The sequence below is a fragment of the Acinonyx jubatus genome, chromosome B2 (genome assembly GCF_027475565.1).
Source record: "Acinonyx jubatus isolate Ajub_Pintada_27869175 chromosome B2, VMU_Ajub_asm_v1.0, whole genome shotgun sequence".
Lineage (NCBI taxonomy): Eukaryota > Metazoa > Chordata > Mammalia > Carnivora > Felidae > Acinonyx > Acinonyx jubatus.
In genome coordinates, this window is record NC_069385.1 from 114,916,144 (window position 1) to 114,931,434 (window position 15,291).

Sequence of the window (15,291 nt, forward strand, 5' to 3'; positions counted from 1 at the left end):
AGCATGGGAGCATTTGGAGGAGAGAAGAGGCATGATCTAGCTGCCTGGGGTTTGACAGGCTCGTCTGGCTGGACGGCAGGCCCCAGGGCAGAGGCCGAGAGCTGGGCTGGGTGGCTGGTGGTGTCACAGAGCTGGGGACAGCAGATGGGATTCTGCATATATTTTGAAGGTTTAGCAACCAGGAGTTACTAAAGGATTGAAGGTGTGGCAAGAGAGAAAGGAGTCAAGGATAAATAAATCAAATTAGGGGTGCCTTGGGCACCCCCCACTGCATTCTGAGCCCGGGGTGCTTGGAGTATCGACACCAGCAAATGTTCCCGTGTCCCGTGTTGCAGGGAACCCCTCGCAGTCCACGTCCCTGCACTACATGAGCCCCTACCAGCTGAACGCCTATGCACTGGCGCTGACTGCCGTCGGGGAGATCATCCAGCACTATGACAGCGACAAGATGTTCCCTGCCCTTGGCTTCGGGGCCAAGCTACCCCCTGATGGAAGGGTGTCCCACGAGTTCCCGCTGGTAGGAGGTCCTGGGAGGACAGGCTGAGGGCCCACCGGGCTCGGGGCGTGGTGACGAGCCTGGGGCAAGGGGACATCCGTGCAGCCCTTGGGCGGGGGGGTGGGGGGGCGGTAAGCTGCCTGCTGTGTGTAGGGGGGCTTGTAGCAGGGCCTCCAGAAGCCCACTCCCCAGCTGGCTCACCAGCATCTCCCCTCCATGTCTGATGCCACCCGCAGTGGGGTCTGCCCTCTTTTTTCTGACAAGACCCGAGTAGAGGTGGAGTAGAGACGTGGCTGAACTACCCCCACCAAAACCCCAGAAATCAGGGTAAAAGGGGTGTGCGTTGGGTATGGGCAACTACAGGTGATTCCAGCAACTCCCCGAGTTAGTGCTGCGCTGGGGGACCTGAGGGATGCTTTCTCAGGCCACCTCCTCTCCCTCCCTCCCACGAGCTGGGGACGCTCAATTGTGCCAGGCACAGGACACGGGAGGACAGGTTAGTTGGCTGGCCCTTCCAGAGCCACTCAGACCCTGCAGTCATTTTAGGACCGAGTGGTTTGCCCGGGGGGCCCCCGAGGGAAGCAGCCAGGGCTCTCGTGGAGGGGGTGCCACCTGAGCAGGTACAAAGAGTGGTGCAAGGGGCAGGTCGGGACCCTGCTCACCCAGAGCACGTGTTGCCCTGAGGCTCCCTCCTCTTCCCCTACCCCCCACCAGAGAAGAGTCTAGGAGATCCCAGACCTGCTGGCCTCCCCCTCCCTGGCTGTATGCCCCCCCACCGCCAGCAGAGCACCTGGCTGCCCTCCTTCCCACTCCTCCCTCCTTCCTGAGCTCAACCTCCCCATCCCCGGTGCCCCCAGAACGGCAACCAGGAGAACCCCTCCTGTTGCGGCATCGATGGCATCCTGGAGGCCTACCACCACAGCCTGCGCACGGTGCAGCTCTACGGCCCAACCAACTTCGCCCCTGTGGTCACCCACGTGGCCAGGTGAGTGCCGGGGCCACTCGACGCCCATCCCCACGTCTTCACACGGCCTTCGTGTCCACCCCTGTCCTCTTGGGAAGGTGGGAGGAGGTGTCTCTTCCCGTCGACCCGCCTTTCAGAGAGCTCTGACCCTAAAGAGACTCCCCTCCGGCTAAAGGCTTGTCCCCACCAAAGTGTGGGGGGCGGGGAGGGACACCGAGCGGGCCAGACAGATAGCAGCCCCCACCCCACCCCAGGACCGCGGCCGCAGTGCAGGATGGCTCTCAGTACTCGGTGCTGCTGATCATCACGGACGGGGTCATCTCGGACATGGCACAGACTAAGGAGGCTATCGTCAATGTGAGCTGGGGGAGTGGGGAAGGGGGAGGAAAATGGGGGTGGGGGGGCATGCCTTCCCGCTGCTTTAGAGGAACCCTTGGGACGAGGCTTTCCACGCAGTGGGGTTTGGGGGGCGGAGGGGGCACCGGCTGATGAAGGGTCCTACCGATGACCTCTGCACCCACCCTAGATGGTCCACTCCCTCTAGATGCCTATGATTCCCTTATTAGCCCATCTCTAGGACTGCTGCCCCAGACCCCAGCCCAGCCTGGCCAGGTCCAGCGGGAGCCCAGAGTGGGGGAGGCCCAGGAACATGGCTGCCCCTACTGGGTGTTCTCCCTGTATAAGGGACTCCCACCCCAGCTGGCACTCCTAGTTGCCCACATAAAAGATGTCCCACTTGGTGGCCCAGGGACAGAAGCGGGGATGGGGGTGTCTCCTAGAAGCAGACCTGTGACCCATTTCACCCTCTCGACCCTCTCTTCCTCTCTGGGGCCTCACCTTGGGTTTCCCTTTGTCTGTGTCCTTCCGCCTCCCCCCTTTTCTGTGTTTCTGCGTGTCTCCATCCTTCTGTTCCATTTCTTCTCTTTTCCTTCTGTCTTCTGTTGACCCACCCCTTTGTGCCCCTACCCATGATCTCCCAGGCTGCCAAACTGCCCATGTCCATCATCATCATTGGCGTGGGCCAGGCGGAGTTCGACGGTAAGTCCCCATCCCCCCAGGTATTCCCCCAGAGGCTTCAGGCCCTTGGGAATGACCCTTCCCCAAAGAGTGAGAGCTCATGGGTGGGTGTGACTGTCTGGGTGAGCACAGGGTGTAAGGGTGTGTTTGTTTGCACAGGGAAGGGTGTGTCGGGCTGTGTACCCATCCCAAGGCTGTGGGGAGGAGGCCCAGTCACTCCTCCCTCCTCCAACCCTGGGAGCTTGGGGAGGGTGGGGGAGCTGGAACGCTGGGCTAGAAGCCAGAGGTTCCCCTGGTTGGGCTCCTCCTGTCTCCTGGCCTCAGTTTCCTCATCTCTAACATGGGGATCTGGTCTGATGGTCTCTGCCTTGGATTGGCCTGGGATTGGAGGACAAGTCCCACTGGTGTGCCAGGCCCAGGTGCCCCCCATTAATTCACCCCACCCCCAATGCCTCTCCTCACGCAGCCATGGTGGAGCTGGATGGTGACGATGTGCGGATCTCCTCCCGGGGGAAGCTGGCAGAACGGGACATTGTCCAGGTGAAACCCAAATCCTGCCTGCTCCAAGGAAGATGCAAGAGCCCCTCTAGCCAGGCTGGCCTTATACACCCCCCTCTTAGAGACTTCTCTAGAAAGGGGCCCTGGAGAGAGCCCCAGAGTGGCCTGGCCACCGGAGAAGGGAGCGGGAGTCAGTGCTTGGGTCAGACTTCTCCCCCAGCTGGACCCCTCTCTCCTATGTCTGAGACTCACCCCTAATGTTGTTACCCCAACCAGAATGCTCTGCCAGTGCTCTCTGAGCCCCCAGGTCTCCTTGGCCTCCTGCGTGCAGAGCACCCACACTTGATATTTGCACCTTCCATTGTCTTCTGCTGGGCCGCCTTCCCAGTGGGAGGGCAAACCCTTGAAGGTGGGGGGGAGGTGTCTATAGTGTTGCTGCGGCCCTCTCCGCCCTCTCCGAGAACGGGCAGTGCTTGCTTAATTGAAGCCCTGTCTGAACATCCCATGTAGGATGGCAGATGTAATGAGCAGACAGGCCTTTGTCCTCAGGGTGTCCCTGCCCAGTCAAGCCTCAGAATGCACCTTAGTAAGCACTTCTGTCTGTGAATCTCCTGCAGACTGAGTCCCTAGTGTTTAGGAGATTGGGAATGAAAACTGACATTCCCCAGAACCCCTGGATTAAAAAGAAAAGAAAAAAAAAAAAAGAAAGAAAAAGAAAAAAGGAGGGGATGGAGGAGGGTGCATTCCAGGGGTAGAGAGCAAAGAGAGGAGGCTAGACCTCAGAGCAGGGGCAATCTGGGAGGGGGGACCCTTGCATAGAAAGGCCTAGAGCCAGGAATGTGCTGAGGCATTCAAGGGGTGGTGAGGGGCTCAAGGGGCCTGGGAGGAAGCCAGAGGGGCCTGACTTTAGGTGTCAGCGCGAGAGAGAAGAGGAGAAGCAGAGCCAAAGAGAGAGAGGTGGGGGGAGATGGGAAGGCCTGCTCTTACAAGCCAGGGGGCTCAGTCAGCGTTTCCTGAGCACCGGCTAAGTCCCTGTGTTGGTGCCAGGACTTCAGAGATTAAGTGCTCTTGTTTGGTGATGTATCCTGGCATGACGTAGATGCTCAGTACGAATCTGTTGAGTGAATGAGAGAACAGGGGCTATGAGAATTCACCACCATGGGGAGGGGGTGAGTGCAGAGGGCCGCGGCTGAGGAGGAATAGGACAGGAACCCAGGCCTGGAGATGTGGGGGCTGTGGTCCAGCCGGAGACCCTGCCTGACCCTGCCTTTCCTCTGGCCAGTTCGTGCCCTTCAGGGACTACGTGGACCGCACTGGCAACCACGTGCTGAGCATGGCCCGCCTGGCCCGCGATGTGCTGGCCGAGATCCCTGACCAGCTGGTGTCCTACATGAAGTCACAGGGCATCCGCCCGCGCCCCCCGCCTGCGGCCCCAGAGCCCTCGCCCCCACAGTCCCCAGCCCGCACGCCCCCTGCTTCCCCCCTGCACACACACATCTGAGCGCTCTTCCCGAAGTCCCCTGGCCTGTGGCGGGCGGCTGGGGCCCGGGGAGGCCAGTGGAAGTGTAGGCGGGGTCTCCAATTTGCCCCGGCCAGCGGGGGGGAAGTATAGGCGGGGTCTCTTGCAATTTGCCCCGCCCAGCCTTTGTAACATGTGTGCCTGGGAGGCCAGCAGGAGGCGGGGCCTCTGAAGACTCCTCTCTAATTTCCTAGCCTTATGGCCCAACCCAGGGAATTGGGAGGGTACAGGTGGTGGAGGTGAGGTTCTGGGCCCCTGCGCTTCTCATTTCCCCCTGATACCTGGTTCTGGCCCAGCCAGGAAGGTGTTAACAGTGAGGAGAATTGAGGTCCCCCTCGGCCCACCTGGCAATCCCGTCTGCTCCTATGTGGCCGTGAAGCCTGGGCTGGGCCTCCCTCCTCCTGTGGTGTCTATTTCTATACCTGGCCCCTGCCCTCCTACCCCAGTATCTATCCCATCCCTATTTCCAGTGAACCCTGTGAGGCTGCTGGGTTTGCAGGGATGCCTGAACATGTGACCCTTCCCAGGGACACTTGCATGCTCTGGGAGCCCTGCGGACCCATGCAGGGGAGGCTGTGAGGGGAGGCCGTAGGCCACATGGTGGGCTGGGAATGGAGGCCTTTTGGGCACAGGGTCCTTTCTGGTGCCTCTCAAGCCCAGAAGGACATGGTTTTAGATACACAGATCCACAGGCCTTTTCTTGGTGTAGACCCACAGGCATCTCTACAGCTGACTTCTGATTCCAGGCATCCCCTCCTCTTGCCAGAGCTGCCCGGGGCCCCTGGGGCCCAGGCCTCTGCTACCCCCCTGGAGGCCTTGGAAGGAGCAGTCCAGCCCCAGCACTCCTACACTGCCCCTCTGACCCACGGGGATAAGAGATAGAGGTCCTGGGTTCAAGCCCTGCCTCTAGCTGCCGCCCGTGGGAACCCAAGCAAGGCCCTCCTGCCTTCTGGGTCTCAGTTTCCACATCTGTAAGTCAAGAGGGTTGACCAGATGGTCCCGGATTTACCTTCAGCTCTGATGTCCTGAGAGTCCATTCATGCCATGCCCAGCTCCCCCCGTCCCACTCCTTAGCAGTGCGACCCCTTACCCCAGGCCGTCTTGGCCCTTGGGGTCACCTTGTTCCATCCTGTCACCCCAAATCCACCTGAGTCCTTCGGCCTTGGGCTCCGGTGTCTGAGCCCAAGCTCCTGCCCCTGCTGTGGGGAAGGTGAGACAGGTGATCTCACCCCTGGGCCCAACCAGCTGCCCAGCCTTGGTCATGCATGCCAGCCCCTCCTGCAGCATGAGGCTCCGAGGCCCACTGCACATCCCATGCCTGGGCGCCACCCCCCTCCCCCCCGCGCCCGTCTGCTGCCCAATGCCGCTTCCCTCCCTGTCATGCATGATGGTGGTGTTTCTATGCTGTCTGGTCCTGTGCCCGTCTCTGAGACAGTCTCTGTGTGGAATTTGCCTTAAACTGGAGTAAATTTGGTTCTTTTACTAAAGTTTCTTGTTTTCCTTTCCCTGTGAAAAATAGAAAATATATTGCTGTTCGACAGAGTCCAGGTTCTCCTCTCCATCTTTCTTCCATTCTTTTGTTTAATGAAGATTTACTGAGCAACTACTATGTGCCAGGGTCTGTGCTGGGCACTCAGGATGCGGCAATGAACAAAACACAGGCCCCGTCTCCACATGGAGCTTACAACAAACACGTAAATAAGACAGGAAAACCCAGTAAGCACTTAAATAGGTAGATAACTTAATTTCAGGTGGTGGTAAGAGTCACAAAGACAAATAACAGAAAATAAGGGGCTAGAGAGGGACAGGGTGATATTTTAATGAGGTGGTTAGGGAGAGCCTGTCTGAGGAAGTGAAGGTTGAAATGAGCCCTAAGGAAATGAGAGAAGGAGGCACGATGGTATCCAAGGCCAAGTAGAAGGAACAGCAAGTGCAAAGGCCCTGAGGCAGGAGCATACTTCATGTGAAGGACAGCAGGGAGGCTTGTGTGATTGGAACTGTATTAAGTGGGGAGATAGTTCAGGAGGTGAGATCAGGGGGGTGAAGAATCCAGAGTGCATAGGGCCTTGTGGGCCGTGGTTAGGGCTTTAGCATTACTCTTGAGTGAAATGGAGTCAGGAGGTGAGAGAGGTGAATAACATGATCAGATTATTCTCAAAAACAGGTGGGTCAGTTTATTACATTTGATCACCCACTGACTCATCCCTCAACAAGTATTTACCTAGCACTCACGCCAGGCCCTGCTCAAGTTTGGAAACACTGATTCACACACAGTTGTACCCTCAGAGGGCAGCCCCTGCCCTCCGTGTCCCTCTTCATCTATCAACCCCTGTGGCCATCAGAGCCCAGGATCGCAGGGAAAGGGGACTTCTCCCCTCCTCTGGGCAGGCTCGCTCTCGGATTAGCCCTCCAGCCAGCCATTCCCAATCTGCACATCACAAGAAATTTGGGACTAATTATACCAAAGTTGGGGACTTACTTACTTCTTATGATTTTATAGTAAATTAGAGCTGATTCATGGCTGTCCCTATAATTAGATCACCCTCTGACTTGCATTCCGATGTGCTTGGAGTGGGTACCGGGTGGGGTCATAGCTTGGGAAGAGGGAAGTTCCCATAACCAGTGACCCATTTTGCCTCACCTTGGACGTCTGCGGGAAAGCGTCAAGCAGAGATGCCCACCTGGCAGGGGAATCAAGTCTCAGAGCCACCGCCCAAGAGGGGCCAAGTGCATCTTTACTGAGCTTGACACTGTAGCTTCTCTCCTGGGTTATTTCTCAAGGTATGGCCCATGAAACATTGTTTTTTTGGCATGGATTTTCGGGAACTGCCTACTCTGAGCCCCCCTCAGAGAATCCCAGTGGCCTTTGGAGCATTCAAGGCTCTGATAAGTCCTGCAGCAAAGAGACCAGATTAACTTGGTTCAATCCGGTGTTTCCAAAGCTTTTTGACCATGGAGTCAGAGAGAGAGAGAGAGAGAGAGTGTGTGTGTGTGTTTAGCTGTAACACTGTTACCAAGCAGAAAACGTTGAACATTCTGTCTTAGGACTTTAAGTAGAGATCACCTCCCTGGTTCCACCACTAACACAGAAGACTGAGGCCTGCTACCAGGAGGCCAGAGGCAGGGCATGGAGTTCGGGAGCTTCTCAGAGGAGGTTGGGTAGGAGAGGTGGGGACCTTTCATTTCTCTGGAGAGCGGAAGGAAACCACAGAGAAGAAAGGAGGGCGTTCAGAAAGTCACGGCACAAAGGTTGACTTTGTGTTCCCTCGTGGGGCTGAGAGGTGTGTGTGACTGAGCTAGGAGAGGGCAGGCAGAGGAGGGAGAGGCAGCTGAAAGGCTCTCCTGGACTCTGGGCTCCCACCCCGGGTGCAGCTGTCTTCCCTCCTCACCCCTATTTGCTCCACAGGCCCTCAGGATTAAGGACCCTGGACCGTCCTTCCCCAGGTCATTCCCCTCCACACTTCTGCCTTTGGAAGTCCCTTTACCGATCTCTTGTCCACTCCCCTCAAGTGCCCCTGAATTAATAAAAATAAAATGATGATGATAATAATCGCGATGACCAACACTCATATGCACTTATGAAGCAGCAGGTGTTCTGAGCGCTCTATGTGTGTTACGAGTATCTTTATAACAACCCTGTGAAGAAGGTGCTACCATTATCCCACTTTCCAGATGAGAAGACGGAGCCATGGAGAGGTTAAGGGACTTGTTCAGGGTCACACCACTAGAAAGTAGTAGAGCCTACAGGTATCTGAGTCCCAAGGTGGAATGGGAGCATCAACCTAGTTGCCATTTTGGTTGCTGTCTCACCTTTGCTGGGCCACCTGCCCTCTCTGGATCTCAGGGTCCCACTGGTAAAATGGAGGGGACCGGCTCTAACGTCGCTAAGGGTCTTCCCATCTCTCTTGACTCTCAGCCCTCCCGTCAGCCTATCTTCTCAGACCCTCGCCAGACCCCAGAGGCCTCCCGGGACCTGGGTGGAGGCCAGGCTGGATGCTCTCCATCACCATACCGGCCCCGCCCACACCCCCAGGGTGCCTGGCTGCCCTTGGCCTGCAGAAGAGGTCCCTGAGCCCTGCCCGGAAGGGACGGGAGAGGTAGAAGCAGAGGATGGGGCTGACGGCACAGTTGGAATAGGCCAGGATGGTGCAGAGGCTGGACGCCACGAAAGCCACCGGCGTGGCAGGCAGGCCGCCCACGGCTGCCACGTAGCCCAGCACAGAGCAGGGCCCCCACATCAGCACGAAGACCACCAGCACCACAAGGATGAGCCCTGCATTCTCCTGGTGCTCCCGGACGCTCTCCCCGCTGGGGCCACGGGGCCGTGTCCGCAGGAGCCAGCCCACGTGGCCGAAAGAGCAGCCCAGCCCCAGCGTACAAGGCAGGAAGGCCAGGGCTCCCAGCAGGCTGAAGTAGCAGGAGGCCTGGGCAGGGCTCAGGAGCAAGAGGCAGGCCGGGGCCCCCACGGCCCCCCCCTCCACGACCACCCTCTGGAACAGCCAGGTAGGCAATGATGCAGTGAGGCCCAGGACCCACGCGGCCCCACAGAGCAGCAGGCGGGCGCCCCAGCCAGACGGGAGGGCCACGTCGGGCCAGGCCACGGCCACGTGGCGCAGAAGAGCCGTGGCCACCATGCTGTAGAAGGTACAGAACATGGTGGCGTTGTTGGTGGCCTGGCTGGCAGTGCAGAGGACGGGGCCCAGCCACCAGTGGGGCCGCAGGAAGCTGAGCAGCAGCACGGGCACCACGCAGGCCAGGAAGAGCAGGTCGGACAGCGTGATGTTCACCATGAGGCTGTTGGTCAGGGCGAGGAGCGGACGGGGGGCGCCTGAGGCCCGGCCCACCACCACCAGCATGAGCCCATTGGCCACCAGCCCCACCAGCAGGATGAGGCCGCAGACTCCGGCAAAGATGAGACGGAGCAGTTGCTCAGGTGTGGCTGTGAGCCCGGAGGTGAACGTGGCGTTGGGTTCCGGCCTAGGCTCCATCCTCCTGCTCCACACACACAAGGACAGTGTAGAAACCGGCCTCTTCCCCTGCTGAGCGCCCCTCCTTTCCCAGAGCCCTGCATCCAGGGGGCCCCCTTGGCATGCATCGGCCCCCTGAGACCTCACAACAGCCTGATGGGACGGGCTCGGTCTACACCGTGGGCTCAAGTCCCGACTCTGCTACGCTGTAGCTCCGTGACTTTGGGAAGTTACCTAATGTTTCCCTACCTCAGTTTCCTCAACTGTAGAGAAGGAAATAAGATAAAACCGATGTCAACAGTAACTGTTACAAAAGGGTAATTTTCATGCTCCTCTTTTTAACTTCTTTATTTCTAAAACTTCTGCAGGGATGGGGCACCTGGGTGGCTCAGTCGGTTAAGCATCCGACTCTCGGTTTCGGCTGAGGTCGTGATCTCACAGTTCATGAGTTCAAGCCCCACACCGGGCTCTGCGCTGACAGCATGGAGCCTGCTTGGGATTCTCTCTCTCTCTCTCTCTCTCTCCCCCTCCCCCCACCACCCCCACCCCACCCCGCTCTCTCTGCCTCTCTCCTGCTCAGGCTCTCTCTCTTTCTTTCTCAAAATAAATAAATAAACTTTAAAAATATGAATAAATAAAATTTCTGCAGGGAGTGCAAAACGAATTTGGGGGGTGTGTGTGTGTCTATGTATATGCACGTGCATGCGTGCGTGCACGCACGCGCATATATATTTGTAAACAAAACCTTGCCTGCCTGTGAAACAGATTTTAATTCGAGGTTCAAGTAAGAAAGTGCATATGGAAGGGCTTAGAGAAGGTGTGAAGTCCCTGCCAGCGGTTCCCAAGCTTGTCTGTGCATGGGGATCACCTGAGGAGTTTCAAAAATACTAATGCGTGGGTCCCAGTGACAAGATTTCATTGATGTGGGCTTTTTTGAAAGATTCCAGATGACTCTACGGGGCGGACCAGCTTGGGAACGACCGCCTTTCTATGGCTGTGCTGGGCACCCGGTGGGGGTGGGGGGAGGCACTGCTCCCCAGGTGTCGGATCTTCTCCCCCTCACTGCGTCCTACATGCTGAGAACATGGGGGGCCCCCGGAACCAGGCTGGGAAACGGAGTCTAGACATCCCAGAGTCAGCCCAGGGGGACTCCTGTCTGCACCTGCCACCGTGCGGATCAGGCCGGGATCCCTAGCTTTCTTGGGAAGAGACTTGCCCATTAACCCAATAAATATGTCCTGAGTCTATGCCCTGAACCAGCTTCTAGGGATCCAGCAGCAAACGTGACAGCTCCGTGGGGTCCTGATTCTACTTTCCTTCCCCTTTTCTCCTACACTGGAGGCAGGGGGAGTCTGGAGAGACCCCTCTCTGGCTCGGAGCCGGGGGTCCCCTGAACCCCTGCAGCAGAGCCCTGCCTGGGGGACTTGCTTGGCCTCTGGGGCCCGAGGGCAGCCGAGAGGAGACCTCAGGGGGGCCTGTGTGCATTCTGCCTCCAATACCACGCCACTGCAAGGTCTCAGGCTCCTTCCAGGAACTGTGGGTGAGGGAGGAACCGAGGGACCAGCCTCAGTCCCTAACTGCCCTGTCTTCCCTTTCTTCATTCCCCCGGCCCAGGCCTGCTGCCAATGACAGAAGTGGAGACGAGGGGAGGGAAAGAAAGGGTCCAGGGCCCCAGCCCCGGCTCCACCTAAGCGTCCGTACCTTCCTAGGAGAAGCTCCGTAACTTCATGGCGACGCTTGTGGCCGCCAGAGCCCGGGTTCAAACGCCCCCTGCACCACCTGCTAGCCGTGTGGCTGCGGAAAGCGACTCATCCTCTGTGCCGCATTTTCCTTAGCTGTGAAGTGGGGATAATCACAAGCCTCATCTCACAGGGCTGATGTGAGGGTTGAATGGGGTGATACAAGCTAAGTGCTCGGAACAGTGCCTGGCGCGAAGTAGGAGCTTTGCAAATGATGCCTGTTCTGTTCCTGCCCACCCACCGTTCCAAAAATCTCTTCCCTGACACCTCTGTCCACACTCCAGTTTGTCCCCCTGCCCTCCCCTTCTCCCTCCACCACCTGAGCCCCATCAGCCCAGTCCCACCCTCCTTTTCTTTTTTAAAAAAATTGTTTAAATATTTATTTTTGAGAGAGAGAGAAAGAGCGAGGGAGGGGCAGAGAGAGGAGATAGAGAATCCGAAGCAGGCTCCAGGCTCTGAGCTGTCACAGAGCCTGACGCGGGGCTCGAACCATGAACCGCAAGATCATGACCTGAGCTGAAGCCTGACGCTTCCCGGACTGAGTCACCCCAGGCGCCCTCACCCTCCTTTTCCTAACCAGCCTCAAGCTAAGTTGTGACCAGCGCCTGCTTGGCGGACGTGCCCTGGGAACTCACCACTTGCCTGGATGCTCCCTCTGAAATCTACCTTGAGCCCCTCCTCCTGCTCTCCTTACCTGCCTCGTGCTGCTCTGAGGTTCCTGGGCCCTGCTTGCTGACCCGGAGCCCTCTGACACCAGGAAAGGCTGGCAGCCCCTCCACAGCCCTGCTCGGCACAGAAGCTGGACCTAGCCAGAGAAAGCCAAGAGAAGGTTCTGGGCAGGTGTGTGGTCCCTTCTGGCACCCCACCTCTAGGGAACCTGAGCTGGCTGCCTCTAGCGGGCGCAGAGCTGAGATGAAAGGGGCAGGCCTGGGGGCTATTTCTGTACGGGGTCCCCCAGAGGACAGGGGCTCTATCCGCTCTCCTGGCTCCCCCAGGAATCACACCCTGCTTACCTGCCTCATTAACTCGCTGGCCTACCGGACAGAGACGTTGGTGCCTGCCAGGTCCCCAGGCCCCAGAGAGAGCCATTAGCAACAGCAAGACCTGCCTCCCACCCTCATCCATGGGCACACATCACTCTCTCCAGCCCACCTCTCCCTGTCTGTCTGTCTGTCTTGGAACCTACTACAATCTAGAAACTTCTCAGAGCAGGGAGACACTTGTGGGCTGACGGAGAGGATCCAGGAAGGGAGAAGAGATCGGGGATAAAAAAGAATCCATAAGAGGGGCCAGGGAGAGAACGGCCTAGATCACAAAGTCATCCTGCATGTTGTCTAGAGGTTGAATGGGGTCCGTTAAAGGCATTGGATCCAACCTTTGGTGGCTTCGGATGCCTGAACCTTTTCCATCTTGCCTCTTGTCAAGGGTCACCCAACTGCCACTTGTATGCCTCTATTGACAGAGAGCTCACTGCTGTGGAGGCATCCCTTTCAGAACCGAGCAGAGGGATGGGGGCCAAGATCAGAGACTGATTCGACCTGTAGGCAAGCTCTGTCTTCCACCTCCCACCCTCCCTTCCTCTCCTGCAGTCTCTTGCTCTGTACCTCTTTCTCTTGGAACTGTCTCTGCTTGTCTCCCCCACGGAACCGGGGTTTCCTTGGATTCAGCTGGGGAATTCACCAGGATTGAAGGATCACGAAGTTATCATTACGCACCTTGCATCCTGCACACGCTGGCCTGCAGGACATGGTGGGTGTCGTTGCGGTTAGCGGCAAGATGACGGGGACAACAATCACGACAAACCTACGTGACGGGAGATAGTCCAACACTGAGGGGCCGTCTCCCTAAGATTCTCGAAACAAGCTCCTTAAGGGCACGGGAGACCGCAGCCCGGCAGGGGGGGCTGTACCTTTCAGGAGGCAAATGTTGTGCAGTTCTGGGAATCCCTGCAAAAGCTCCAAAGAGGAGCCCACGAGTGACCCGCGGCCAGTGTCTCTGCTGCTCCCCAGGCCCCACCAGCCACACCCCAGCTGGACCTCGAGAGCACCCGGAGACTGACGACTGAGGGCAGAGAGCTGCACCAGGGCACATCTTGGCATTAGAGCAGGTGACCTTTGAATGCGACCCCTTAGAGTCAGGTCTGGGGCAAAGGAAGTGGGGGAGGGGGGGACAGGAGACAGGAGGAACAGGGCTTGTCAGGGGCCATCAGAACATTGCTCTTTCCCCAGACTCAGATTCTGCTCGGAAGGAACTCCATGCTTGCAAACAGGGGTGAATGGGACAAGGTTCACCAGCTTTGTCAGGCACGAAACAGGGGGACTGCTTGAATAAAGAGTATTTTGTCATTAACAGGCTGTATCCGTTAGCAATCAGCCCCGAAGCAAGCTCCCAGGGAAGTTTCTCTCCCTCTCCTTAGCGTTTATTTTTCATTTTGATTATATCAAGAACACCGAATCATTGCAGAAGATCTGGAAATACAAATACATATAAAAAGGGAAATGACACCTCCGCACATTCACCCTGCAATATTACCACCCAGAGATGTGTGCCCAAGAATGTGGTGTGCTTTCCTTCATTCATTTTTCTAGATTTTTCCTTTCTTTAAAGAGTTTTCACCACCATCACCTCAGCAAAGTCCTTCTTCAGAGTGCAAAGGGCAGCGTTAGTACAGCCCTACCCTGGGATCCGAGTCCTGACCGGAGGAGGGGTTTTCCTGAACATCCGAGCTGGCCGTCTCTGTCATTGCTGTGTCCAGGCAGGTGGGACAGGAGCCGAGGAACAGGAAACCCGAGGGGTGCCGTCCTGTCCTGGCTGGGCCAGATGGTCAGAAGCAGCAGACAGAGCTCTTGGATGGCCTCTTGGGGGCCACCTCCACCAGGGAGTCCTTCAGATGGTCTTCCTGCATCTTGAGTGACCTGTGTGACGACGCCAGACATCAGTCCTCTGTCTCACCTTGCCGGGGCAGTAGGGAGGGACCTGCGGGTGCAGCTGTGGGGCTGGGGGATTGCATCCCCTGAGCTACCTCTCTTCCCCCCCTGCTCTGTTCCTGTCCTGCATTCCACACGGCACCGGAAAAATGGGGCTATGGAGACTTTTGCCCTCTCTTTCCTGGCATCCTTTCCAGACTACTGTGTGCCAGGCTTGGTGCAAGGGACTCTGAATGGGACAGTGAAGCCGGCATGTCCTTGCCTTGAGTGGTAAGGGAGACAGAGAGGAGAAGGGGCTGTCAGAACCCAGGAATGGGGAAGCACGCCGAGGGACCTCACACCAGGTTCTCCAGGGATTTACGGAGGAAGGAGGCAGCGTCAGAGCTGAGACCCAGCAGAGTACAAGGGTTCACTAGCAGAAAAGCAGGGTGCATTCCAGGCAGGGGGCAAAGGCTCAGTGTCAAAAGATAGCTGGGGATTGGGGAAATAAAAGAAGCTCGTTGGTTCATTCACTTGCTCAGATTATATTTATTGTGTGGGGACCACTGTGCTAACTCCCAAAGCCTAAAGACTGACCGGCCCAGAAAGAAGCCTTGTAGGCAACAGGGGGTCAGGGCCCCCAGGGGCCTGGAAACCACATTCAGGAACCCGGGCTTCTGTTCTACAGCGGAGGGAATCTGTTGAGCAGTTTTGGATCAGAGACCATCACAGTGTGATCGGGTGCGTGGTTTGGCAAGCTCGCCCTGGTTGCTTTGTCAGAGAAGGGCCTTCCAGATCATCTGGCCTAGTACCCCGTCTGCCTTACCCATTTCATTCATTTCTTGGGCACCTAGTATGTGCTGGGCCCTGGGTGTGGAGGGAGGGGCTGAACAAAACAGACGCGGCCCTGCCCTCCTGGAGCTACAGTCTGGTGCAGGAGGCCGACAGCAACAAGGAAGCAGACAAATGCACCTGTGATTACGATTTGTCAAGAAGGGGTTTTGTTTGGTTTTGTTTGTTTTTTCAAAAAAAATTTTAATGTTTATTTATTTTTGAGACAGAGAGAGACAGAGCATGAACGGAGGAGGGTCAGAGAGAGAGGGAGACACAGAATCTGAAACAGGCTCCAGGCTCTGAGCGGTCAGCACAGAGCCCGATGCGGGGCTCGAACTCACGGACTGTGAG

The 15,291-nt window shown here is 57.3% G+C and overlaps 3 protein-coding genes across 6 annotated transcripts in view; 1 reads left to right on the forward strand and 2 right to left on the reverse strand.

Moving 5' to 3' along the window:
* Positions 1-5,981, forward strand: part of CPNE5 (copine 5) — a 94,394-nt gene extending 88,413 nt beyond the window's left edge. For all 4 annotated transcript variants that reach the window (XM_027057868.2, XM_027057867.2, XM_027057869.2 and 1 more), the window contains 6 exons: positions 336-517; positions 1,354-1,481; positions 1,715-1,817; positions 2,441-2,498; positions 2,944-3,017; positions 4,258-5,981. In XM_027057868.2, coding sequence (XP_026913669.1) covers positions 336-517; positions 1,354-1,481; positions 1,715-1,817; positions 2,441-2,498; positions 2,944-3,017; positions 4,258-4,476 — 764 coding nt within the window. In that variant the 3' untranslated portion in view covers positions 4,477-5,981. The remainder of the gene's footprint in view (positions 1-335; positions 518-1,353; positions 1,482-1,714; positions 1,818-2,440; positions 2,499-2,943; positions 3,018-4,257) is intronic.
* A 2,442-nt stretch (positions 5,982-8,423) lies between these two features.
* LOC106972755 (galanin receptor type 1-like) lies at positions 8,424-9,794 on the reverse strand. Its single transcript, XM_015069761.3, has one exon. It carries the CDS (start codon positions 9,480-9,482, stop codon positions 8,424-8,426), a length of 1,059 nt encoding a protein of 352 aa, XP_014925247.3. The 5' UTR covers positions 9,483-9,794.
* A 4,093-nt stretch (positions 9,795-13,887) lies between these two features.
* The window catches only part of RAB44 (RAB44, member RAS oncogene family), a 33,160-nt gene continuing 31,756 nt past the window's right edge, over positions 13,888-15,291 (reverse strand). The window contains exon 14 of the mRNA XM_053222878.1: positions 13,888-14,115. Coding sequence (XP_053078853.1) covers positions 14,025-14,115 — 91 coding nt within the window. The 3' untranslated portion in view covers positions 13,888-14,024. The remainder of the gene's footprint in view (positions 14,116-15,291) is intronic.

What these genes read in the sequence shown, in the direction of transcription:
- LOC106972755 (XM_015069761.3), bottom strand. Translation starts at nt 9,482, where the DNA reads ATGGAGCCTAGGCCGGAACCCAACGCCACGTTCACCTCCGGGCTCACA.